Source organism: Serinus canaria, chromosome 5 (genome assembly GCF_022539315.1).
Source record: "Serinus canaria isolate serCan28SL12 chromosome 5, serCan2020, whole genome shotgun sequence".
Lineage (NCBI taxonomy): Eukaryota > Metazoa > Chordata > Aves > Passeriformes > Fringillidae > Serinus > Serinus canaria.
This window is the reverse complement of record NC_066319.1, coordinates 14824646-14852190: the sequence shown is the minus strand read 5'-3', so window position 1 is coordinate 14852190 and position 27545 is coordinate 14824646. Positions and strand designations below refer to the sequence as shown.

At 38.8% G+C, this 27545-nt stretch overlaps 1 protein-coding gene and 2 non-coding genes across 6 annotated transcripts; all 3 read right to left on the bottom strand.

The window, feature by feature from the left end:
• Positions 1-594: 594 nt before the first annotated feature.
• On the bottom strand, positions 595-27545 carry NAP1L4 (nucleosome assembly protein 1 like 4). Of its 4 annotated transcripts, none has more exons than XR_007777793.1 (16): positions 27413-27545; positions 23529-23560; positions 22450-22510; positions 20882-20983; positions 19816-19957; positions 19621-19707; positions 17988-18107; positions 17326-17397; positions 13439-13578; positions 12568-12713; positions 10709-10731; positions 9982-10101; positions 9632-9661; positions 8346-8423; positions 7180-7217; positions 595-1871 (listed from the first exon to the last, which is right to left on the bottom strand). XR_007777793.1 is itself a non-coding variant. In XM_050975672.1 (16 exons), exons 1-15 carry the CDS (start codon positions 27508-27510, stop codon positions 7212-7214), a joined length of 1236 nt encoding a protein of 411 aa, XP_050831629.1. In that variant the 5' UTR covers positions 27511-27545; the 3' UTR covers positions 595-1871; positions 7180-7211. The 4 variants fall into 4 exon arrangements, 2 of the variants coding, with proteins under 2 accessions (XP_050831629.1, XP_030095807.1); XM_050975672.1 differs by having other exon boundaries at positions 8346-8402; XR_007777794.1 differs by lacking the exon at positions 7180-7217.
• LOC115485512 (small nucleolar RNA SNORA54) lies at positions 15991-16111 on the bottom strand. Its single transcript, XR_003946288.1, has one exon. It is a non-coding gene; the product is annotated as a small nucleolar RNA SNORA54 (small nucleolar RNA).
• LOC115485510 (small nucleolar RNA SNORA54) lies at positions 19295-19422 on the bottom strand. Its single transcript, XR_003946287.1, has one exon. It is a non-coding gene; the product is annotated as a small nucleolar RNA SNORA54 (small nucleolar RNA).

The following is a 27545-nucleotide window of genomic DNA, read 5'->3' as shown; positions in this document are numbered from 1 at the left end:
TGAGCCAGTCTGCACATGGGCAAGCTCCATTCATTATGCCTGTCCTTGTCAGAAACACCTTCACACTGCTCTCCATGCCTGCCAGAGTGCACTGCAGTCAGACTAGGCTACAAAATCTAATTTTTTAATATACAGGCCAGAACCTATTCCTGTTCCTGCCTTCTTTCCTCATTCCTGCCTTAACACTGTGGCACCTGAGCAGTAGTGTTACACTTTCTGACTGGGAGGTCAGATGTGGGAGTACCTTAACATTCATAAACCAGTTTGGCCCCCAGCACCTCATTCAGTCCGTCACCTAAGTGCACAGATCATGTGGAATCTTGTAATAATGCTGCCTCCCTAAAAACCCCAACTCTTACAAAAGATTCCAGACTGTTTGCTTGCAAATTGAGCAAGTTTGTTCTGACTAACATCAAAGAACTCTACACTGCTATATGTACAAGGGCTCCTGTTTTGGCTTTTGGCAAAGACAGATGTTGAGCCAGGAGCTGTATGGGCAAACAGCTGGAAAGGTGCTGTGTTTAACACTCCACCATTCACAAGGGGATGCTCATTTCTCCTAGGAAGCATGAGGGACCAGACAGGCACCACCAATCATGTTTCACAACTTTAATAGAATATTCTATCTATTCTGTACAAATTGAAAACACCGTATTAAGTTACAAATGTGTAAGGTAAGGCTGGAGCACTCTACATGCCTGGTCACAGTGTTGATACAGCTGCTATTCAACTGCTGCCAGAGGTTGGTAATGGATGCTGAAACTAGAAATGTGTACTTTAAGTGCCACACAACAACAAAACGTAGTTTTGCAGACTTCAGAACTTGAAATAAAACAAACTGTGGAATGGAATAATTTCAGTGTTGCAAGTAAGACACCCAAACTTCAGATTTATTGAACTGACTCATTTTGATAGATTTCCGTGTTCATAGTGAAAGGTCCTCCATGCTGGACACTAAGCAATAAGACTACTGGAAATTGTCTGGTTCTTTGGCTGCAACCCACTTCCACCAACAGCAAGTTTGGCCTTTACATTTTGATCTTGATCCAGAAGAGTTGTCATTTTGATGCGAGTTTGTTTCTTCTGTCTAGACTACTACATTGAGACCACTTTGAATTACCTGTTTTACAAGTACCCATATTGTATGCAAAAGAGGAAGATTTTTCAAGTATATTAAAAACTATTAAAAAGCACTAATTCTGTCCAAGTACTTACAAACATGAATAAATAAATAGTAAGATGAACAACTAAGTCTCAAATATGACACCCTCTTCAATGAAGTAAAATTACTTCAACTCAACTGGTTGTACTGAGATAATAAATATGACATTTAAAGCTGCTCAAGCACTAGTTCAATCTGTAGGTTGCAAGAAACATTAAAAAATGGGGGAGGGAACTAGCAAAAAAGTCATATTGCTCTATCTGTTTCAGCTACCATATATGTAATCCATTTGCTTTAGCTTCTCAGCACATTGCTATTCCACGAATTTCAATGTCGACCAAGAAAATGGACAATCCTCACGTGGTAGTCTGGACTATTCCCCTATGCATAGGGCAAAAGGCTCTAAAGGCCTATTGACATACTTAGCTACAGTGTACCAACGGCTGTAGAGTGTGCTTTATTTAAACCTCATATTTCCCAAATGCATTGAAGTTGCCACTGTACATGTTAAGCAATAAAGTTAGTGAAAATCATGCATTTTAAAACAAATTAATTTTAAGCATTGTTAATAAGATTGTGCTGCAGCGATAGAATATCCTGAACTGCAGGCCAGGTATCCAACTATTTGTTACAAGTTGTTCAAATATCACTTCCAAGTGGTATTTCCTTATTACTGTTGTTTGCATTCAGCAGGTTGGCTGGACTCTTTCTGCATAAAGGGAAAAAGAGAAAATAAACAGTTAAAAATCAAATTGGCATAGAAGAAAACGCTTCAACAAATACAGAGAAAGTGGCTATGCAGTTCTGAATTAACTAGGTATCACTAGCATGTACAAAGATGCTATGCATGTACAAAGATACATGAAAATTCAAGCTATATCATAAAGGTCCAACAGTCACCATATTTACTGGGTTTCCCCTTGCCCCCAGCTGCTTGGTACCCCATAATTTTTTATCTATTTTTGTGCTGTTAACACCGCGTCCTGTAGGCCACAGTTCACACAAACAAGAAAGCAAACCACGACCTACTCCCCTCAACCACAGGTTTTATTTGACTTCCAGCCCTATTAAACAATTTTAACAATAAACTGCCACTTCCTCCAGCTCTGAGGAGGGAGGAAGGCAGGCTGCTTATTCTGCAGCATGCCTGAGTTTTTCCTCAGGAGCCTTTCCCTTTCTGCTAAGGTGATAAAAATGTAATTAATGTGTTGATTTCTTCTAGGTTCTGCATCACCAGCAGGTAACTATTCAACAATTTAACACTGGGCAAGAAGTCCATATGTTAATCTGAATATGTAAAAGTAGAAACACCTTCATTAGGTAGTTAAACAACTTCCCCTTTGGCAAAGGGAAGTGTATTTGGGAATGAGAACAAGTACTCAAACAACTAAGAACTTCAGGTTTACACTGCACTTCTTGCTTTTTTTCCATTGTAAAATAGCATTCTTAGAAAGCAGGAGAAGTTATTCAGTGAATTTCCACTTTGCTTCTCCCCTTACCATTCTTAATACAGATTATTAAACACAAACAGCAGTCACAGAAACCTGCTGCAGTCTAGTAAAGAAAAATACAGGTATAAAACACAACACCCTGCACATCACTGATGCAAAGTAAAATGTTTCTTAGTTACTATCCTAAAGAAGAGGTTTTTATGTTATACAATGTACCCATGCCAAGCTCAGTATACATCAAGTAACCAAGGGCTAAAACAACTGAAGCATTTTGCCTCTAGCAAGGAAGAATAGGTGCAACTAATTTAAGCTTTCTTATCAAGAAGTTTTGCCCCAATAACCTGCACTAAAATCAGGCTCTCTGTTCCTCACCAAAACTGCTTTACAGTCACAGTGGTCACAATCATTCCCACTGCAATTCAGCATTAGAGCCAAATGCACAGATATGCCAGACACCTTTCAGACTTCTTCCTTGTGGTATTCCTCACCCAGCACACCTGGCTAACTTTTAACTTTGTTCTCTCATCTGCCTGAAGTTCCAAGTAACACAGATGTGAATTACATTGTACTGATTGGGGACTAAATACAGGAAAAGGGGTATGTTTACACAAAACTAAATTAGAACTCTTGCTCTTAAATTAAAATTTAACTGCCACTGGTAGTACATTGCATGCTATTCCTTTTTATTGAGGGGCAGGCAAAACACAGCAGCATTTTTGTATAAAGTTTTCTAAAGGTTTGTATTCTCCTTTAAACTGTTTGGTATTTGAACATGGCCAGAGCAGTGTGCAGACAGCATCACTTCCTCTCCTCTCTGCCTTCTGGATGAGAGCCACGATAAAATAAATCTGCTATTTAAAATGTACTTAAAAAAATCTTTCCATCTCCCTCCTTCCTTCCTAGTCACTGGTTATATTTAGATCAAGACACACCTGTGTTGACCACTGCAACCATTTCTGCCAAATTTTAATGATCAACCAAAACACTTGTATTTTCTAATAAATTCCATTATCCTTTCCTTATTTCTGTAAACACTTAAATCATATTTACTGCAGGTAACTGTTTATCCTGTAAAAACTGAGTCACAGAGATCACAAAGTTCTTTTTTAAGAACCTTTCGGTGTTGATTACTGCTCTCAGACAAAAAAAAAAAAAAAGTAGTTTGAGGGGTTCCTGGATCTGAGTCAGTTGTTGGAGGATTTTGAGACAAATACTGTTATTTTTAGGTTACGCTTGAGGATGTATCTGTGTTGGCCCTATATACAGAATATTTAAGCAGGCCCTAAGTATCAAGGCAGTATTTCAGATCCAGACTCCAACGTAATCCATGTTCTCCCACCACTTTAACCCACAGCACTGCCCTTGCTGAGGAAGCCAGCATGTGAGCTCCACACTGCCTTCAGCTACCCTCAGCCTCATGCAAAGCATCTCAGCCTAATCCCAGAGGACACCAGCACAAAGAGACCACAATTCCCTTCCAGTTACAGCTGCTCCAGCAGGCACATGCACATTGAAACTCATCTCTGACCTTTGCCGGCTCCTGTAAGATCAGGGTCCAGACTCTAAGCTGTGAGTGGGATGGAGAACTGACATCCACACTGCCTCAGGCTGGGCTTTAAAGCCCAAGCCTGCTCTTCCTGCAGAGCCCAGACTTGGTGACACTGGGTCAGCCAACCACTACCACTGATCTGCCTTAGCCCCTGTGCTGTTTATCACCCCATCCTGGCAAGGCTCCCATTCATGCTCTATTTCCCTAAATTAACTTCCCATGATATCTTAGAAACATAGTGAAGTGCAGTGGCCAGGCAATAAACACCAGAGAGACTTGAACTGACAAAGATAAGGGGAAATTGAATCTTATTTAAAAATAAATTTAGCAGTAAAGACATACTCAAGATCACTACCAGGGCTACAGAGACAAAAATTGTTCTGGTTGTAAACAGATTCTTTACAGTAACCATAAGCAGACTTAAGTTCATCTCAAAATTGGTAGGATTTAAATTTTTTTATATTTTAGAAGTATTTCATATTCAGTTATTCTGTGCAAGGAGATTAGACTGCTCTGGGCCTTGAATTTCAGTTTGAGATACCATTCCAATGGACATGAACAAAACTGAGTGAGACTCCCACCTATTTTTTCTCTTTTGCTAACAAAGTTCAATATATAGTTTTTTGTTACTGCCACTCACTTATTGCATCACTTTCTCAGAATTAAAAATTGCACCTAAAATATGCAGGAACACAGAGTTAAAACAGAGAAGAAAGTAGGTCTGAGTTAATACTGCTTTCTTGACTTTCCTACACAAACCCCACTGTGTCTGCCCATCCAGTTAAACTGGTGCCCCAGAGGCTGGGGACATAAGCCCAAAATTTCCATGCCTTTTATTTTAGCAATTTTGTTTTTTCAAAAGACATCCTAAAGGAAACACTGAATTTCTGTTAGTCTTCAGTGTTTAAACACACTGGGCAAGATACATTCCTAGGTGATTCAAAGAGCAATCAAGTCTTTATCTCTTTACTTTTCCAATTCACTTTTTGGGAAGCTTCCCATCTGCTAAGGTGGCCATTCAGGAATAGGCAGATCAACAAGATCTCATCTACCTCCCCATGAACTCTGCTGCCAAAGCAGTATTAAGGCAGGCACAGCAGGCACTAAATATGATGTCCTTTCCAGTAGAGAAGGTAGAAAGCCTTTCTGAAACATCTTCAATGGAAAAGTCCAATTACAGGACCTAAAATTTTTTTTATTTCCCATTCTCTGTTACTGAAGGAGAAAAAGTAAGGATATCAGAATGTAAACCCAGAGCTAGCTGGAATTAAGTAAGCAACCCTAACCCAAACTGCCTGCCTCCACAACAGATTCTGGAAATGAATTTGCTGCTGACAGGTCCTGCCTCTGTAACCCAGAAGACAAAGGATCTTGAAGCCCATGCAGTCTCTCACAGAGCAGCTCTTTTGCTCATGATTCAAACCAGCACTCTGCATTATCCTGTCAGCTACTTCTCAATTCAAGCACAGCCTCAGCAAGGTGAAATAAAGGCAGCTAAAGGAATGGGACATGCAAACACATAGAAAAATGCACTAGACAAAACCAGCTACATTATCCAGTTTTGTAGCATCTCCTGAAGCTACTTTCAATCATCTGACTGCTCAGTCTTCCAAAGCCTCAACTTATACATGGCACAAGTGCTTTGTGTAAGAGATGATAATGATCTGGTTGTATCTGAACAACTCAAATGTACTTAAAACTCACATGAAGGAAGGAGGAAAAGTTTACAAAGCAAAAAGTGTTGACATGCAGCAAATGTACTACAACAATAAAGGAGGAGGTAATATGGAAATGACTGAAAAGGAGAAACTGGATTTGAAAGGAAAACAGACCAATTATTTTTGTGTACATGGAAAAGAAAACTATTCTAGATAAGAAAAGCAGGGAGTGGAAACTGTAAGGCAAAGAAAGGCAGAGAACAGGGAAAAGGAGGACCAGAAAATGGTACAAGCAGGAGAAAGAATGGAAAACAGGACAGGACTGGGGTATCCTTGTCAAAAAAACTAAAATAATTCCAAGTTGACTTGAAAAATTGGAGCCAATGGCTAACAATTTTAACTGTAGGGAGGGAACACATCTGTGTCACAGACTGCAGCAGGACAACAGACAAGCCACTGTGACAAACAGATGTTCTACTGCTGCAGGTGAACCACCAGTGCACACAGGCTGAGGCACCAAAAACCAACACAGAAGCACAGCTCCATTTTGAGTTTAACAAAGGGGAGGAAGGGCATTATCTATGCAGAGAGAGTGAGCTGGAAGGATTATAGCTTCTTCTAAATAATTAAAATAAAAAGACACAAGCCTAAAATACAGGGGAGGAAGAAGTACGGAGGCTGTTGTAGGCATTGTTCTCTGTCAGGAATTGGATGAAAGGTGAAAGATGACAGTATACAACAGAAGGAAATTTTTCTTTCTTCTTTTAAATAAAGAGACAGATGAGCAGAAGAACAATACCAGTGCAGAATCATGAGAAATCAAGAAAAGCCTTCTAAGAGTGACTGCCTGCCTTTGTCAGGCAGAATAAATAAGATGCTGGAAAAGGCATACAAAGTAAGCTGATGACTTAGAAGAGTTTAGGAAGAGCAGAAAAGATATTTAAGAAATAATTTGCAAGTGCATTAGAAACAGTAAAGAGATGCAACATCAAACCAGAAACAAGGAAAGATAGTCTGACAGGTCTCAGTATGTTTTATCATGTGTATATAAAATACAGTTTGATTGCTACAAAGGCAAAGCAGGAAGTGTGCCAGGAAGGCAGAGAGTCATTCTGAAAAATCTACTTTAATTATATAATTAAAAGGCACTCATCCTTACACTCATTTCTATTTTTTACTAATAAAACCTAAACTCTGAAGTCACCATTCCCCCATTTCTTTTCCCCATTCAAGGAAAAAAAAAAACAAAAAACAAAAAACAAAACCAAAAACAAAACAGAAAACTCTAGAAAACAAACCACATTTCATGACTACAAATGGGACCCTTGGAAGTTAGGTATGAATGGAATTCCACCTTACCTAGAAATGTATGAATGAATAACAGACTTATATTACACCTAAATGGGAAAAAATTGAAAGGAACTGTCAGCATGGATGAAAAGTGAAATGTACAAAATAATACAGGAAGCAACAACCATAACCTTCCAAGATAACTTGAGCATTTTTTCCCCTACAGAATACCAAATCCTCTAGGATACTTCACACTAACAGATGTTGATGTAGGACTAACATTGTTTCTCAGCTTTTTCCCTTTACAGGTATTCCACTGCATCTGAATCCTACAGAGCAGAGTCAGAATACTGATTTTAGCCAATCTAACCCTGTTTGATTGATCTTTGTACACAGACTTTCTTTATACAGAATTTCTCATTAAAGAAAAGCAAACTTGAGTCTTGATAGTGACAAAAACTATTTACTAATGATATAATGATGTATAAAACTATATCAGAAGAGTGACATGTCAAGCTGCTGTTAAGACTTTTATCCAAAGATCAAGCAGTTTTGCATGCCTTTCACTTTTTCACCTGTCTTTATAAAAAATTGAAAGCTTTTATGATGTTTTAAGAACTGCATGAACACAAGTCTGTCATCACTGTCCCAGTTTCACTAAATATAAGCAATTACCATGACTGAAGAACTGAAAAATACCTATCAGAAGGAACACTAACCCTCAAGGCTGAATTTTAAGCCAGGTATCATAAAGTTTAAAATTCAAAGTTGAGGACTAACTTTTTTTGATTTCTAACCAAGTACAGACATGTAGAGTCTAACCTGCAGCCATCAGGACAATGATAAAGTACAATTCTAAGGAAAATAACATAAACAAACAAGCTAGTTGAGATTTGTCAGACTAATTCTAGCTTGAAGTACAGCCAAAGAACATCTAAATATGACCTTTCTGAAGGAAAACTGTATCAGCATTACACAGAGACACCATTAAGAAGCAAAGGCACACAAATTGGAAATTATCTTAGTGCATATTGGAAGCAAAAACCTGCATTTTCTCAACTGATGGAAATATTAGCTTCTCTTTGAAGAGCAATTTGAGCGCTGAAGATAATAAAAACATCTCAGTCAGAAGCTAGGGTGTTTTTTTCATTGATCTTTTCACAAACTATCATACCCTTAATTACACTGCTCATGACTATTGCCTGTGTTATGACTAAGCCCACAAAAGTCCTTACCTTAGGATCAGTCTCTGCATCTTCCTCCTCTTCTCCCTCCTCTTCCCCCTCCAACTCCTATGACAAAATAGAGATAAACTAACAGAAATTAAAATAGGTTAAAAGTGCAACTTTTTGTAATGGACAAAAAGCAAACTAGCAAATTATCACTGTATTCCAGAGTGTTTCAGATGTCAGCATTGGGCTGATTTAAAGAATTCAGCATCTTACAAGTTTTAAACACAAAATCTTTAAAACATGATATAAAGGTCTTAGTATGGCTTAAGGCAACCTTTCTATGTACACTGCTACTGCAGTCCCACAGCAATTTTTAAACTTCTACCTAACCAATTATTTGGAATTTAATTCTGTTAATAAGTATATATGCCTGATTTTGTTGTTTATTTCAGTCTCCCTCCAAAGAGCCACTTTATTTAGATTACTGTGGCCAGGCTATGCATTCCTGTGCAGGATTTTTGCACTCAACTACATCCAAGTGATAACATCTGGCACTGGAAACCAATTAAAAATACACATACATGCTTCTATCAATACCCAGCTTAAAAAATTAAAAATATGAAAATGTTTAGTCACTCAACAGCCTAAACACAGAGAAGAAAAAAAGACTGCATGCTGAAGGCTGCCAGCTCACATCAGACCAACTTGATAACCACTGATGTACTCTGCTATGTTGAAGCTGACAATAATCAGGGATGTACCTTTGACAAATTAGCAAGAACAGCACAGTAAAATCAGTAAAGCAAAAAATGTAAAGGATATTAGTTCATTTAAGTGTGGTAACATTTAGTAGTTTTCTGCAAAGCCTTTCATAGTGTATTTGTGTTCATACAGCATTATTGCAAATAGACCAGAGCCAGCCTAAATTATTTATGCTGAGCAGTTGCACACTTCCCATTTTTCACTTTGCATTTGCTAAGACCCAGTCTTCAAGCTTATGACAACTGAAAGCTGACAGCTGAAATTCCACTACCACCTAAGAACAGATATTTACCATGCAGCACTCTAGAAAAAAAAAAAAAAGCTTGTCTTTAATTTTAAACTCATGTCAGAAAACAGCTTTCAAAATACTGGATAAATAAATGGATATATGCTCTTGCAGAAAGTACTTTTATGAAAAGGAAAAACCAGGCACAGTTTTGCAAGTCATGAACACTGAACTCTTCTGGAAAAAAGTACCATGAACAATAACATTTATGAACAACTGCTTTCTGCTCCACATAGAATTATTCCTGGCACTGGGATGGAATAGGTAATCAGTAATCTATAAAAAATAGTGTGCATCTCACCTCCTCTTCACCTTCTTCATCTTCTTCAAACTGAAAAACAAACCCAAGGTTTAATTAGCTATGCTAGTATTTGCATAAAAACTTCTGCAGTAATAGGTGTAGCATATTCAAACACTGTAACTGAAACTAAGCCCCTTCCAGAAGCTGATTAATAACTTTTGGCAAGTTGAATGACCCTTTCCTATCCCCAAGTAGCAGGAATCTCTTCAGGGGTTTTTTTTTTGTTTGTTTGTTTTGTTTTGTTTTTTTGTTATTCTCATGTAATTAATACTTCACCCTGGTCTAATCAGCAAAGGAGAAGTACGTTTCTATGTGCTGACTAATAAACAAAATGCTAATTGCATACATACATTATCATCATCCTCTATAGCTTCCCCAGTGAAATACAGCACAGCACGAGGGACTATCCTTTCACGGAAGAAATGTCCAATTTCAAAATCTGCTGCTAAAGTGAATTCTGAGTCTTCATCCTGTAAGACAAATCATTTTGAGTTTTCTACTGCAAATGTGATGTGATACACAGAAGCAGATGAAAATACTTCAAGTAACAGGTTTGGGAAAACATCACACTGACATCACCAACCTTCAGGTCACAGGTATTTAAAATATATTTTTTAGCAAAAAGCTAAATCTAGATTTGCAGAATTGAGATTTCCTGTACAAACTTTCTACACAGAGGTTAGTGTCCTGCCAAAGCACTTTTTAATAAAAAGCTCAAACAGACTTGGCTGGCTCTGGCATCTGACATTGCAGAACTGCTCAGAATGCTCCAGACTGATTTTTCAAGTCATGTACCAGCCACACAGTACTGCTGAGTGGGCAGGGAAAATAATGACCTTCCCAACAGTGACACTGGAGATGTCTTGCATCAGCAAGTCATGTAACAATGAACTGTCAATGGATTTCTTGCAGAAGCTGACAGCATCTTTTACTTTATCAATGTGAAGCCCAGCTTTGTCAAAAGCAAAAACAGCAATAAAAATGCACAGTACTTAATAAAAGAACCTTATAGTCACTATACAGTGACTTGGCAAAAAGGATGTGGCAAAGAGCAATTGTGCTGTTTCAAAAACTTACCAGTGACTCTCCATCACCAGATACTGCAAAAAGAAAAGACAACAAATTTAAGAAATGCCTGTATAGTCTCATCCACCTCAATATTCAAGATGACAAAACACAGTATAAAGACCTTCTCATACCTGAAAACACTGAGGTTATAAAGGCCTCACAAGGTAGCTATTAAAACTATGACAATTCAGATTAGTATTAAGTTAAACCTACAGAAATCATAAGACTTTCATGTCTTGTACTTAAAGCATCAAAGCTGCCATTTGGATGTCAAAAATTTTTGCACAGGAAATACTCTTTCTACAAGGATGGGTTTGGAGGACATGTGGATCAACATATTTGGTTTCTCTATTAATGCTGGAATTGCAGTAACTTCATTTGACTGGAGCACTACAAAACACCTCCTCTCTCCCAAAACAACTGGAACTAAATAGATGAACATTTTTACATGAATCTGTAAAGCACTGTTGAGAACAGGCCCAGTACTGTAACCAGCAGAGAACAAGGGTGAGTGTTTTGTTGTTTAAAGAAAAAAAACAACCAACTAACAATGACAAAAAAAAAAAAAAAAAAAAAAAAAAAAAAAAAAATCAACTCAATGCAAAAAACCCCAACACAAATCAGAATGTATTTCCCTTCCCTACACTATCATGTGATCTACTGTGAAAGTGATAATTTGGCTCAGTTCTCAAGTTGAATATGCAAGTATCCACTGCCAGCAGATGTCAGTGTCTTATCTTATACTGCTAATTCCAAAGTGTACCCTTTGAGAATTTAAAAGAAAAACAAAACACCAGCAGGAGACAAATCTCCATGCTTTCCTCAAAGCAGCAACAAAAATTAAAAGACATTTCTGTACCAAACCCAACTTTAGAAATACATATCCCATGTTTCTTAACCCACATACATGGGCATTTGCAGTAGTGATTAGGAGGGACAGGTAGTACATAACAGCCCACAACAGAATCAAGAACCATTCTGTTCAGTACACCTCTGGAAGTTTGGGCAGGAAGGTAACTTGAAGATAAGTTTCAACTTCACCACCATGGGCAGGAACACCTTTCACAAGACCAGGCTGCTGAAACCCCATCCAGTCTGGACTTGAACACTTCCAAGAATGCCCAGAGAAGTTATGGATGCCCCAAACTGTTCCAGTGTCTCAGCACTTTCACAGTTAAGATTTTCTTCCTAATATCTAACTTAAACCCTCTTTTGTCCTAAAGCCATTCCACTTGTCCTGTCACTACATGCCCTTCCAAAAAGTCCCTCACCACCTTTCTTGTAGGACCCCTTTAGTCCACAAAATAAACTACTTCCCTCATCTATGTTTGTAGAAGGGGACAATGAAAGATTGACCAAGAGAAAAATAATGGTTTTGGAATCCATCTGAATTGTTTAAAATATGAGTACACATTTAACATTAGACTAGAAGAATGGGAAAATTATGTACGGAGTATCAGGGATCACTAATTAATCCCAGAAGAAACAGCAGAAAGTTCTGTCACTTGACACAGAGGTTTCAATGAGACTGCTATGCTGTAACTTGACCAATAATGGAACACGGTTCTTCTGCATGTTAGAAACAAACTGATGCACAGAGCCATCCTGTGGTAAAACATGTCAACTTCTTTGAGAGAGTACAGGAAAGACTCCTTCCATACTATGACTCCTGTTTACACTGCACACCTATTGGTCAAATTCTACAGAACAACAACAAAACAAAATCATCTGTTTGGATGGGCAAGAGTTTGCAATCTTCCTCTAGTAAGAACTATACAATGCAGCAGCATAAACAGTTCGAATGTTTAAGTCACATAAATACAAATATATAAAAACATAGTTTAAGGATCCTAAATTTCCAAACTTACCCTTTATTGGGCTGAAGAAGTTAAAAAATGAATCATTAGGTACTTGTTTAGTAATTGTCCGAACTGTGCCTCGGCCCTTGTGTTTCTGTTTCTTCTTGATTGTTTTAACTGTAACATTTTTTCCTTTCTTCCAGTCAATGGTACACCTAGAGACAGCAGGTGAGAAACAGCATTTTAACACAAGGCACCAGGGAAAAGAAGGAACTGAGCAGCAGAGCAATAACATCAAGGCCAAGATGGCTTATCACTCTCTAGATAAAGCTGCTTGACAAGATATGAAGTGGATCATAGTTCTAGAGATTATGTGTATTTTGGACAGGTCAAATATTTTCCTAAATGAAAATGCTATACAAGTTTGTCTTGGCAGAGTAATCACTGCCCTCACTCCACCTGTAATTCAATACCTCTGGCCCAACAACTGGACTTCTGTAACCAAGGACAGGATTAAGCTATTCCAAAAAAAATCTCACCAGTGAGACTGTTAGAAAACAATACATTATATCCTTTAACTACAGGTCAAGGCAGTGTCCATTTACCCTAAAAATGCATGTCCAAAGAGTGGCCAGGGAAAGGAATGTTTGAGCTGTCCAAAGAGCAGAGCTCAGACTATTAAATTTGAATGGTGTTCAATTTAAAATGTACACAATGTTAAAATATATCTCCATCTCTGCATCTGTTACTTCTGCATGCTGAGACTAACATCATCATCCCTACAAACATTCCCAGCTTTGAAGTCAGTAACAATTTGATCTTTACTAATCATTATAATGATAAGCAAAAAAAACCAAACAAAAAAAAACCAAAAAAAAAAACCCACAAAAAAAAAATCATTTGTACTTCAGAAGCTTTTTTGAATTTCAGTTTTCCTTACCCCTCACAATCAACTATTTCAGGTCCTTCAAATGAAAAGGGATCTGTCTTGTCTGGCTCCGACTTCATCTTGTATGTTTTTGTCAGGACTGAATTAGAAAAGTAGTCATTGGGCCCAAAGTGGAACTCTAATGAGAAAGACTGGAAGAAAGTTTATGTTACCACCAACTTTCATCTATGAAATAGTGCACCAGCATAATTATCATTAATCAAACTCTGAAAATAGGAAAAAAAATTATAATTTGATGTCAAACATATTTGGAACTACAGCAAAAGCAGGAAGTTATGGATGTCAATGAATTTCAAATGTGCGAGAAGCTACGGCAAACTTGGCTTCGATTCAAATTATAAACAGATAATTAGTAGATTTCATTCACTTCACATACAGAACTGCTGTCTTGAAAGCAACCTTAGAAGTATTTTGAGAAAAGTCTTGACTTATTTCCTATAGAAGCCTCTCATCATCCTTGCACTAGGAATGAAACACCACCACGTGGTTCCATTGCTCCCCCAAGTCTGATCAATATCATCTTAAGAGAGTGAATCAGACTTTATTTCCAATTAAAGCACAATTTAGGTTGCAAGAGTCTATTTAAATAGCACAGTCCCCCAGGAACCAGAGGGTTTTTTCCATTTGATAATAGAAAATCTTGCAAAGGAACACTTATTTCATAAACGGAGTCCTACAACCAACATGTCTCAACAGCTTACAGCCTGAAGCAGGTGTTTCTGGTTATGGCTGAACCTCCTCTGGCACCCAAAAATTGTTTGCAGATATTCACTTTCTTACATGGAGAACAAAAGGCTCCAGTTACAGAAAACCACAGCATCCATGATGCATCAATTTTCTGTAAAGGTTTATAAACTGCCTGCACAATGCTCACTTTGGACTCAGGATCAAATGAGCCCAAAGTTTTAAAGTACACTAAAACTCCAGCTATCTTAGAAAGAGGAAACAGTAAAGTTTTTTGGCAGCATTGATTTAGTGACTTGAAGGGGGAAGAAGTCTGCAGGTCAGTTCAGCACAACAAAAGGACTGAAAGCCAAAGCTTCCAACACCACTGCCCAGCCACAGCATGTGTAACAGTTACTTAAATATCTGATTTACTCTCCCAGTAATATGCATTACAAATCAGCCCTAATCTGCATACAAAACAGATTACTTAACTGCCAAAAGACTGGCCCTGTATATACTTCCCCAGGCATTCTTCAGACTCAGGCCAGAAAACTGCCTGTTATCACCAAGTCTGCCTTGCCATGCTATCATGCATTGACAAGATAAATAACTCAGGATAAGAGCCTGCTCATCACAGATATTTATCCCTCACTCATCTCCCAAAGGCCCCTAATCTTCCTAAGACCCCATGAATCTCCTCACATGACTCATACCTGCTAAGAGAGTGGTCAAGGAGTGATGGAGACCAATGGCAACAGCAGCCTTCCCAACCCCCGTGCCCCTGTTTAAGGACAGGAAGCCACTGGGACCCAGCAGTACACTGGAATATCTGTGTTGATTTCACAGTGGCTATTTCAGCTCTACTTCCCTTTAAAGCAATTTGAGACAGCTGCATGGTTTGGAGGCTGTTTTCAGCTAAGGCTAATCTCTCTCTGGCAAACACGCTCAGGGGAAGAGTTACAAACTTAGCTTACCCACTACCAGTGACGAACACTCATACCCAAATAATCCCATAAACCAAACCATCACTGGGGCTATAAATAATCAACCAGTGGCACTTCTTAGCATGCAGGATCCCAAGGGCTAGCAAGACAAAAATATCTGCACACGCTGCATTTCAGCATCTCACTGTACACCTGCTAATTAGGAGACAAGCTCCAAGCTCCACATAATATTTGAAGTGTTGTAATAACCTTTCCAATACTCTTTATGTGGACATCTCTGGGATTTTTTTATCAAATATATGCTCACGAAGTTCAAAAAAAAAGAAAATGCCTTTTAGTGAGCTACTTAAGTTAGATGCATCATCCAGGTCTGAATATGCTAGCTAAGGATCCTGATGTTCAAATAAATATGTAAATAGAAATTATAAATATAAAATACATATGAGTTTACCCATGTGGTCATAAATAAGTAAAAGTAAATAGTAATGGAGTCACTTATGCTTCATGCAGATAAAAGTTTCTATGTGCAGGCCATAACAGGACTGCACATGTGGTTATAAATAAGTAGAAGTAAATAGTAATGGAGTCACTTATGCTTCATGCAGATAAAATTTTCTATGTGCAGGCCACAAACAGGACTTTGAAGCACTTAATTTGCAGTCAAGTAAATCCACTTTTGGAGTGCCATAACTACGATTAATTGCTTTGGATCAACAGTAAATCAGAAAAATCCTAATTATCAAGTATTTCTCCAGCAACAAAACCTAATCCCCAATAGAATTAGTGTATCTATGAGACACTGGTTATGTGAAGTTCATACAGTACAAAACTACCACTGCTGCACCAATTTTCAACAAAGAACTGCAGATTTTGTTGAAAGACAGTCACACACAGCTGCAGAACAGGTTTCACTCAAGCAGTTAGGAACACATCCTTTGTCTCCAAACGCAGAAGGGACATGGAGCTTGTCAGCCTTCCATTATTGGATTTAATGTAGCACTGGAATGGAACCTATTTGCAGAAAAATGCTGTCAAAAGGTTACGAACAGTGCAAGACCAGATAAATCCAGTGTGTAAAGAGCTTGCCAGCTTAAGGTGCTATAAAACAAAGCTGAATGAAAACACAAAAATTATGTAGGCAAAAAAACCTATTCCCATCTCATCCAAATGCCACCGAATAGGTATGCTTCAAGACACAACAAGCAATTTCTTAGAATACCTCACCTTGTGCTTAGACAACTAAATTTCTTCCTAAAATTCATATCCCACTCCCTAAGCCCTGCAATCTTTAGAAATGTAATCAGTTTTTCTCTGCCATACTACATTCTTGCTAATTATCAGCCCGAATGTTTCAGTACTAGCAGAATAAAGACAATAAGGAATAAAAAAATAGAACACAAAAGAACCCCAAAACTTGCTAATAAACATTAAAAGCTATTCTGAGAAAGTCCTCCTATCTTTCTTATGTGAATCTTCAATGGCTGTCTTGCATTTATTTAAGGCATTATCAGAAGACCATTGCTCCATAAGGCAGAACAAAAAATACCATATATAAGAAAAAAGTCAGAATGACAAAATTTAAAGAAAGTATGTGTAGGCTCAAATCCCATATTTCTCCCTGCCTCCCCTTCAAAGGGAGTTCAAGGAATAAGTACAGTCTGCATAAAATGAATAAGCAGCAGAGCAACTTCTTTTCAACAAACACAGTATCTGTTTCTGTACACCAAACTTAAACAAGAAAAAAACTTCCAAAATTAAAAAAACATGAAGTAGTACTTTAAAGAATATTCATGAGGTACGCTTTTAAAATACTATCTAATATATTTTCTATTCTTTTCAACAGGCACAGTATCTATAATCATTGTCTTTAATTAGTATTACCAAGTCATATTGCTTTTGATATAACATTTGATACCCAGAATTTTTCCCACAATTCATTTTCAAATCAAAAGCAGCCATGTAATTGTATTACTAAGAGCAGCTACACTTGAATTTGAGAGAGAAAAAGAAAGCAAAAACTAGACAGATCTCAGCCAGATTTTTAATCTAGAAACTACAGTAATGTCAGAGCTGTCTAGGCTAAGAATGAAAGAGCAAAGAGCCAGGAAAGCAGAAGATAAATCTTCCAAAGGCAATGCATGAAAATAATAACTTAGGAAGAAATGTCCCTCACACACAACAACAGCCAAAGAGAGCTGAATGAATATTTTGGAATGCTGCTCACTTCATTACTACAATCTTCATGAGAAACAAGCAGAGAAAACTCACCATAGGCTGTCCTGGTTCAGAAAACTTAACTTTAATATCCTGCAGATGTTTCAAGATAGGTTCATCATATTCCTAAGCAGAAAAAAGTAAAATTCAATTCAGCAGGCAATATTTAGAAAAACAATCTCTCCCTAAGAAAGAAGCACACCTTGTAACTAATTCAACAATTTCAGCTAAAGTAAAGATCTGGATCTAAATTTCTTAATCATAATCATAGTTGCAAATTCTATATGCTAAATTCTCAGTCATTTTAGGGCTGGTCTTCAGTAAACAAAGCTGCTGGGATGTATTACTGAAGATACAGTCCCTTCATTCAAGATATTTATTACCAGTGAGATTCAGAGGCAGACACGCTCCAGGGAATTCTTCCCAAACAACACTAAAAGCCACTAAAGCAAGTGCAGGCATAACTACCTAAGCTATTTAACACAAATTCAACCAATCCAAGGTATTCTTATAACCTTGCAACAATAATCCTTTATGGATTAAACTAAAAATGCTTGTCCATCATTTCAAGCATCTTCAGGGATTCCAAAGACTCAAAAGATTTGGTGTCTTATACCCAAGGATTGACTCACACTCCACAAAGACTGACTATTAACAGGAAAAGCAGCAATTCATTTAACACAGCAGAAGTTGTTCATTTCAGAGTAAAAACTTACTTGTACTAATTCACTTAGCATATCTACATTCCTAAAGATAGTAAACCAGAAGTCTGGAATTCCTTTGACATTTGTATCTTCTGCTTTTTCATCTATTACCACTGCATTTTTCAGGTCTCCCTGGGAAAGAAATACACAAACAGCTGAGAAATTAAATTGTGACTTCTTAGTATATTTAATAAACAGAGACAGAAGTACAAAACAATTGCCATCTCTGAAGCTGTGTATTAGGAACATTTAAAATTTACTTTTTTTAATCCTCTGCAAATGATGTTAAGACATACAAGGTTTATTTACACAACTGAACATATACACAATTCAGATTTACTTTCAGCTCATTTGAAATTCTTCTATATGAAGACTAAATAGAAAAAGTGTCTTCTTCACTGATTTGACACAACAGAAATAATTAAAACACTACCTTTCTAGAAACAAAAAAAAAAAAAAAAGTATTTCTATTTTTCTATTAATCTCATTTCTGTAGCTCCATAAGCTACCTATTGCATTTCATCTAAAAATTTAAAATTTGCCTTTGTCCTCTGAAATGCTGTTTTAGCTTGCCCATTTTGCAGAAAACTTGTAAAGCTGTTTTTTCTAGGTATTTTTCATTATTATGCTGTGTCCAATTACTACTATTTTGGGAAACAGGATGCCCTCCACATAACGGATGTCAAATGTTATAAAAAAGGAAGAACGAGGAAGTAATTTCTCATTCCTAAACAACGCTGAGAATTCAGTCTGAAAGCTGCACCTTTCCTTTTACACCACTAGATAGCAGCAGATATTTAAGATGTTTCTGGGAATTGCTTGGGTTATGACGTGCCAAGAATACGAAGCTGCAATTTACTTCCCATCTAGACACGTTTCTGAGTTTATTGTGTGGAATATGGCCTGTCAGTGCTGTATTTACACAGAGCCTAAGGAACGTTTTTTGCTCATGCATATGGAGCACTGTGTCATGCTACATCTCAGGAGATCAGTAAAAACAAAGAACAATTCACTTTGAACACAAAAAAAAAAAAAAAAAAGAAAAAAAATCAGGCTAAGGAAAAAACGAAAAGAAAACCTGACAGAATGGCAAACAGTTTTCTAAGTAGGTCACTTCTCTGAGACAAAGCCTGAGCACACATCTCCAGCTGGGAAAGTAACAGGCAGGCCACAGACCATATTATGCCTCCTAAATCTAGACAGCTCCTACTCAATGGACAAGTAGGAATCTACCAGCCAAGCAGACATTTTATTAGCTTGATTCTGTTTTATGACTGTGTGACAAATGACTTACCTCTATTTATGAAAATCAAAGCTAGTGATGTCCCCCAAAATAACGGAGACAGGCAGAGAACCAACCAGTCCTTTATTATCTTAGGGTTTCATGTAGCACTGGAATGGAACCCATTAACAGGAAGGTGCTGTTAACAGGTTACGAACAGTGCCAATAAAGGCAACTCCTCAATTCCTCCAAGTCAGAAATTTGAAGAAAGGCTAAACTAATGGTGTCGAAGCTTTCACTGGCCATAACAGTGTATTCATCACAAGAACACATCACTGACACTAAAATCCTTTCAAGGCAAGAACAAGAATTTAACTCTGACAATCTGATATATCCATAGTAGATGACCCAGCTTATACTCACAGCCAGTTTTTCTTCATCCTCATTTTCACTGTGCCATTCTGACTCTGCATCTGTGGGTTCAGCTTCCCCATTAATAAACTCTCTTCTCTGTGATTAAAAAAAAAACAAGTATGTAACTGAAGATGTAAAACTATATATACGTAACCAGAACTGTCAGGAACAAAGAAATAAAAATTATATACATCATTTTCCTACCTTATCAAAAAGAGGTTGATAGAGTGCTGCATATTTTCTCTCTAAGTCATGTACTTCTTCATAGAATTTAGCTTCTATATGGGCACATTTCACCTGGAGCTTTTTCAAGGCATCAATTCTTCTTATCACCGCTTTTGGAAAGCTAAAAATCAAAATGATTTAAGGTTAAAGTTAGTTGCCTCAGCATTATTTCACATATTACTGAGAAACAGATTGCTTATAACTACATGCAATTTTTAAATAAAAGGCTTATGTCAAACATACATGTTTCTCCAAAACCTATTTCAAGAAGTCGAAAGAATCCTCTCCTACCCAAGTTGTTCTCAAAGGTGTTATCTTCTGTTCCATTCCCTGGGGCCACTACCCTCCCCGTGTAGTTCAGAGATCTGAAATTAATACCTTTGTTTACACCTAAACTTTGAGACTAGATTTGCGTTGATCCATCTATGAAAAATAAGAACTCTGCATTCCACAGGAGAAAGCTTTGATTCATGGGTCATACTAGTAAAGCACACACTGCCTATCTGCACTTTAAATTATTAAACTTTTAGACATAGTCACGTAAAAAGCTCTCTTATAGAACTTAGGTTTTTTCTAAGAAGAGGTCTACAACCAGCTATTCTCAGTCAAGAAATAAAAGCATAAGTATTTACTAAAGGCAGCATTTAAATCTTCTTTACAGTCAATATAAAACTAAGCTTCAAACTAGGGATATACAGGTCCTGAACTTTCCATTACATTCAGGACAGCAATCATATAAAAATCATCAGGCAATGCAGCACATACCCTGTCAGAACAAAGGTCACAGAAGGAAATAAAGGAGGGAAGGGAGTTATTTCTATCCAAAACAAGACATGGTAAATATTGAACAGGACAAAATTTTGTATGCAAGTTTGCATTAGGAAAAACTTCACTCTTCTTCCAGAAGTAAGACACTATGAATCACAAGTTAAGTAAACCATTTTTCTTAGTGAATTGTTTATTCTAATTTTCTACCTTAATTAGACAGTAATAGTATTCTATTATGCCTTCAGTCTTTCAGTATTTTATCATGCCCACTACTTACGTTTCAATGTAACTTGAAGGAGTAACTGATGTGTTGTCAAGACGTTCCTGAAGAGCTGCCAGGACCTGTGGATTTTGCATCACTTGGTCTGCCAGCTTTTCTATGAAGACAGAAAACCCCTTTTAAACAAATTTGCATAGATTTATAATGCTTTTGTCATATTGTGTCTTACAGCAGTCACAGGAAAAATACTATTTTCACACCTCAAATAACACCACTGTTATTTGGGGTGTGAAAATCGTGAGTATTTTACTACTAACACAATTACTTCAGGACCAGATTTCAGGAATATAAAGCTGGATAATGACAGAAAAAGCACTCTTCTCTTTGCAAATCTATCAGTTGCTTTTACAAGCACGTAGTACTTTGACAACATAGGCAAATTTCCTGTTTCCCCTTATGTAAGAAAGTACAAAACAGAAGTTTCTCTATCCTTCTGCATTAGCTGTACATTAAAAGCCACATATACATTTTCAGGAGGAGAACCACTGAATTTTACTTCCAAGACATCTGTTTTCCAGTTAGTGTGACTGCTGAAAAACCCTTCCAACTCTGTGTACTGTACAATAATCAGCACAGCACTGTGACCTTGACAACTACTTATTTTTTACCTCGAGAAGATTTTATAATCTGTAAGATTCCTCAACCATCACAACACTTCCCAGAAGACAACTTTTACAAGAGATCAGAACTAAAATTCTTCTGGTTAGGTGTTAAAACCCCTTACTAATAACCATACAGCATGTCATGGTGTGAAGACTTTTGCTTTTCACATCTTTCCATTCTCTCTCAGTGCTCTTTTTCCCAGACATTAAAAACCCAATAAATTGCACAGCAAACATTAACAGGGTGAAGCTTTTATACACTTGCATTTGTGTGTTGCTTTGTTTTTCTTATTTATTTGGAACTTTGTTGTTTTTTCTCGAGCAACTTGACTTTAAAAATTATTCAATGGTGTCTACCAGTTCTCATGTGATTTTCAATTGCCAGTCACAAAGGACTTCTTAAAAAAAAATTAGGTAATGAGGGAGACCTAAAGAACATTCAGTGACCATGTATATGAAACGTATTTCACTATAACTTACAAATTTGAGTATCTGGAGAAAGAATGGAACTGTAGCTTTTCTGCACACAGAAACATTAATTTGAAAACACTATTCAACAGTTATCTGTAGACTTGCTAATGGAGAATAAAAACTTCCAAGACACATTCTGAAGATGCACTTTCTGAGAAACAAGATAGTAATGAACTAGCATACAAACAGAACTGCCCATTTTGGTAATTATGCTGACAAAGAACACATGTTGTTACAAGCCAGTCTTTGCAGGCCTTATTGCAAGGGTCTAGAGGGTCACTTCAGGCAATGGTAAAGCACCACAGCCACAACACATACACAAAAATACAGCCTTCACCCTGGTTTTGGCTGCAATAAACATGGAAAACATCAGAAAGTGAACAGTTAGCTTAAAAAACATTGTTTTGCTTTCAGCTGTGAACACGTCTTCAGTTTGGACTGGAAAGGCTTGTAACACTTCTGTAAGTCACCAACTTCTATGCACGCCATACCTTTTTTGTTGCTTGCATTTTTAGCAGCTTCCAGAGAATCTGAAGCAGTATCTTCTGTTTTACTAAAAGAATTCAAAGGGTAACATATTAAAATAGCATCACATTACACAAATCTCAGCATTTAAGTACTTTGGTTTACTACAGACATGTTTTATAGACAAGTATGCCAATAAAAGACCTAAGTATGTCCTCAAGCCTGTGAAAAGTAAAAGGAAACAAACCAACCTCTAAAGAAAACATAACAAGCCCAAAACAAAAACTTCTGACAGATAAACTCATCTTATTAAGTGAATGGCTGGCCATTCATGTGTATGATTCAGTCTGTGAGTCATGTGGCCATTCACTCTGCACAGGAAAGTGTTTTTACTCACAGATGAAAATATGAGACACTTTTAGTGTAAGTGATGAAGAAAACCATGAGAAAGGATGCAGGTATGAAAGGAAGATGAACACGAGATAAAAGCGGTTTCCACTTTTCTAACAAGCTGTTTTGATAAAAACATTCACTCCTATTCTAAGAGATGTGTCCCTGGCCTCCCAATCTCCCTGCTGCAAGGCGTTCCATCTCACTTCCTATGCTGGAGAAGGAGAGGGCCCAGCATGAGTCAAGAACCAGCCAGTATTCCCTGCGCTTCCTGCCAGTTTAGAGGTCACAAAATGCACACTGGATATTGCTGAAATTAACCCTAACACACAAAACCAGAAGAGATATCACATATGCAAAAGGGTATTATCAGGTACAGGACAGACCAGCTTATCTAGCACTGCAAGCCTTAGAAGAGGAGCAGCACATATGGATTTGCAATAAAAATAACGTATGATCAAAAAATACTACATCAACTAGTAAAAAAATGTGCCTTTCTGCATGCTTAAATTACACAGATGAGAGAAACACTAAGGCTCTTCAGTTCTTTAGAGCATTTAGAAAAATATTACCATTTTATTCTTATCCATGTCTGGTAATCCACTCTTGACAGGTTTAAAAAAACCAACTGTAGAACCACACTCTCCTGTAGAACACCAGATATATACTTGGCTCTAACTACCATGATTTAATTTCAGGAAAACAGCACAACATACCTGTTATCTGCCATCTGTGTGCCTGTATCCACCTGCAAGTTGAAAAGTAGTGTTTATAAATACTTCAACAGTAATTTGTTTACCTCAACAGAAGATGAAAATAGAACAGGTCATTGTTTAAAACCTCAATACAAATTAACAGCTACTGGTTTTTCTATGAAATTCATCATGCATAATCCCTCCCAGTACACTGAATAGCTACCACAATACCCAACTCAAAAATGAAACTTGCTCAGTTTATGAAGTCTGTCAGGTGGTTTAACCCTCCTAGAACTTATTTTTTCTGTTAAATACTCCAGATACTAATGAATTTCTACCCAATCACAGGTCTTCGGTTTGAAGGTAAGTGCCACAGTTTCCTAGATTAGCTCAGCATTCTATCAAAAAAGCCAAAGAGGAAGACATAAATGTATTATTTTTGAATTCCTTGACAGCATCATAGTAAATAACGAATTTTTAATCTCTGCCAATATATCATACTTGAGCAAAAGTTTAAACTAATTAATTACAATAACTTTCAAATGACTTTTTTTCTTTTATCACCCAAGCAGAAAAATATGTTGCACATGTCTGTCTAACCAGGGCTATTTTTGTAAGTAGCTGTTTCTGCTGCTCTACGATGTGCCTAAAACTGTTGCTAGATAAAAAGAACACTGAAGAGAATTATTTAGCAAGAGAAGGGGTTTTGACAGTAGCTAGGAAGACAGAATCCCCTGTATAAAGATTTGATCCTTATTTATCAGGAGTCAGAAAATGAAGAGGGAAGAGAGAAGTTACAATCTCATTATTAACAATGACTGGAATCAAGTTTAGCACAGCGACCCCAGCCCCCAACATCTAAATTAGCTCTCCTGAGAAACCAGAGGGAGCCAGATTGTCTAACTCATTCTGTTGTTCTTTCTTTTCTGGGGTGAAATAGCCCAGCCTGCACATGTATTTCAGTAACAGAAATAGAGGGTTTTTACCCCCTCTTTAAAAAGCTGATAGCGAATGCCAGTAATCACTACCCTCCACAGAGAAGCACAGGTGGTGTTTTCCACCACCAAGCTTTCACAAAAGCAGACCCTGGTCTGTGAGTCAAATTCAGAACAAAAAATAGCTTCAATCATTCAGAGATGACAGGTCTGATTTCTCCAGCTCTCTGAAGGCCAAACAGGCTGATCTCAGGCCCAGCTTCCATCAGAGGGTACCAAAGAAGAACCTGAGTGCTAATGCCAACTTGAGCGGCAGCCCAGAGATTGCACGCACTCTTCCATCTGGAAAATGCTGAATCCTGCTCTCAGCTGCAAAAGCAACACTTGCACAACCATTTCAAATAGAGTTGAAAAGCTTTGTTGGTTTTTAGCAGTACTAAGAGTGTACTTCAGATTATTGCACAGGAAGTTGTTCACATCTCCCATATAAGCCTGGAAGCCCACCCGGCAGGTTAAGCCCAGGAACAAAATAAAGGGGCTTCTGGCAGAGTAGGTGTTCCACCAGCTCGGGCTGATTTACTTCCAAATGCTTCCTCTTGCCTTACACATAACAGGAGAAAGTGGCAATGCCAGCAACCACCTGCTAGAGCAAAACAGATTTTTACAATCTCACAGCTGAAGAAATAAAGGAGCATAAATGAGCATTTCCTTCCACAGCAACAGAAGGCAGGGGAAAAAAAGATACAATTAAAAAGGTAAAAGAGAGCAAACTGACCTAATATCAGAGTTCAGCCAACAAGTTATATGATGCCAGTCACTATCAGAGGAGGCAACAGTAGGCAACTGAAACTGCAGACTGGCAGTACTTAAAAATTACCCTCCAAGACTTGCAGCTTCCAGCCTCGGCCCAGCAACTCAGCTAATGGAACACACTCTACTCCACATGAAAATTCTCCTGCTCAGCTGTTTGTGCTGTATTTCCTGCAGATAACAACTTCTTAAGAGAAGACAAGAACCTCATGTGTGTTTGGAAAACATGGAATAATGTTTGAATAGCAGCTAAATTCATCTCCACTGGAACAGACATGAACTGGGCATGTTCTGACAAAAGCCACTCACCAAGGAACAAGTGAGAACGAAAAAAGAAAAAAAAGGAAAAAGACACCATTCCCTGGTGCAAATACATACTTCAAGTCTTGTTCCACCCCCAGAGTTGTGCCTTGGGCAAATGAAAAGTAAAAAGAAGTATATAAATAAATAATCAGATGCAACTTTCTTGGAAGACAGCTTGTGATTCCCAGCTTCATTCCAGCTGCCTTGCACTGAGACTTCACTGCCACAGAGGCACCAACAAAACTGTTTGGGACAAGCTGGTGAGGGCAGTGGAGGGGAGGGAAAGGTAATTTTAAAGATAGGGCTTGGCACATACCATTTGAAAAAAAGAAATGTACCAAAGCACTGAGCCCTCATGGCCATTGTCTCCACTGCTTTCCAAGCAACTTTACAGGCAATGAAGACAGGCAAAAACAACCAGAACCCAAGGAAATAACAAGAGAAGGAATCATTATTATTGCTGCCACCACCATTAAGAGGCCAAATTAGTGCCTCATTTCTCCTGGGCAGTTCCCTGTTTCCAAATGACTCACCCAGATGAAGCTTTGGGGATGGAGGAGATCAGATCAAGCCCCTGTCCTACAAGGCAGGCTACTGCTGCAACTTGTCTGGCACAAATGCCACACACCCTCAATCCCTTAAAGCTGCAGAACTGCAAACTCGATGCACACCACGATAGGAAGAGTTCACTACAAGGACAATATCCTGAAAGCTGCAAATTCAAGGAAAAACTCTGCACACTGGCAAGATGTACTCATAAACAGAAGCGTACACGGAATAAATCTTCTCTGCTTTGCACAAACCTAAACACAACTGAAGGACAAAACAGGAAACTGAAGGGCTCCTGAACCCACAGGAAGACTCCTGCCCACAGCTGTTAAGTGCTTTCCGTAACTACAACAAATCAGAAGAGAAAGTTACAGCTTCCGTTTCAGAGGCACTGAGCTGTGACCCTGCGGGAAGCCACAAACAAACAGTCGGATACTTTCTGTAAGGGTAATAAGAAAGGATCCTGAAAATTTATTTGAGAAATAAACTCATTCACCTGTTCCACACGCCCCGGAGATGAGGAATACTTAGCTCACCTCCGAAGCTTTGTAAAAGAACACTATTTTGTTTAGAGATGACCTCATAAAAATTTTCCTAGTAATTCCGGCTTCATCTGTAATTCCCACACTAGCGCCCCTACCTTTCTATAAGAAAGCCTCGTGAGCAGATGCTACAGGAAGGGAATCTAACAAATTCTACGGGCACCGGTATTGTGTGCAGTAAACAATCGCAGGATCAAAGAAAATTTCAAACATGCCCTCAAATGGGAGACATGGAACCCGAAATGCAAACCCGAGCCCCCAGAACCGTCCGCCGCGCTGCGGGAACACAACACCATGGCTGAGATCAGCGAAAGCATCGCACCCCAGCCAAGCAGCGAACGCCTTGACTCAACACGAGCACGGCAGCGTGAGAGCGCCGGGGGCAGCGCTCACCACAAGCAGCCCTCCCGCCCTCCTCCTCCCCCGCTCCCCCGGGAGGGCGGGGACAGGGCGGGCGTGCTGCCAGGCAGCGCGGCCATACATGCGGCCGGAACCCCTGCGTTCCCCGCCGCCAGGCACGGAGCAACGCGGGACCCGTTCCGTGGGCCCCAACTACTGGAACCGCCCTTAAAATGGAACCGCGGCAGGCCGGGCGCGAACCCCTCCGCGCCGCGCGGCTGCGGTCGTCGCCGTGCTCCGCCCCTGAGCGGGCCCAGAGAGAATCCCCAGTGCCGCACCGCGGTGGTGGCGCCCGGCTCGGCCCGTCCGCTGTCCCCACCGGGTGTCCGGGGCGCAGGGCCCAGGACCCGGGGCCGCCCGCCCTCACCTGCCCGCGCCCCTCACGCCGCAGAGGCCGCAGCGCCGCCGGGCTCCTCGCAGCCTCCTCGCTCGGGCAGCGCCGCCGCTAACAAAGACGCGTCCCATTGGTCGCGGCGCGGGCCCCTCCCTCAGCAAGGGCG

Coding starts and splice junctions, on each gene's coding strand:
- NAP1L4 (XM_050975672.1), bottom strand. CDS start 27,510: ATGGGACGCGTCTTTGTTAGCGGCGGCGCTGCCCGAGCGAGGAGGCTG. Junction 19,958..20,881: donor CCTTCAAGTTACATTGAAAC/GTAAGTAGTGGG, acceptor TTTGATTTTTAG/CTTTCCAAAAGCGGTGATAA. Junction 13,579..17,325: donor CTGAACCAGGACAGCCTATG/GTGAGTTTTCTC, acceptor ACTTTCTTCCAG/TCTTTCTCATTAGAGTTCCA.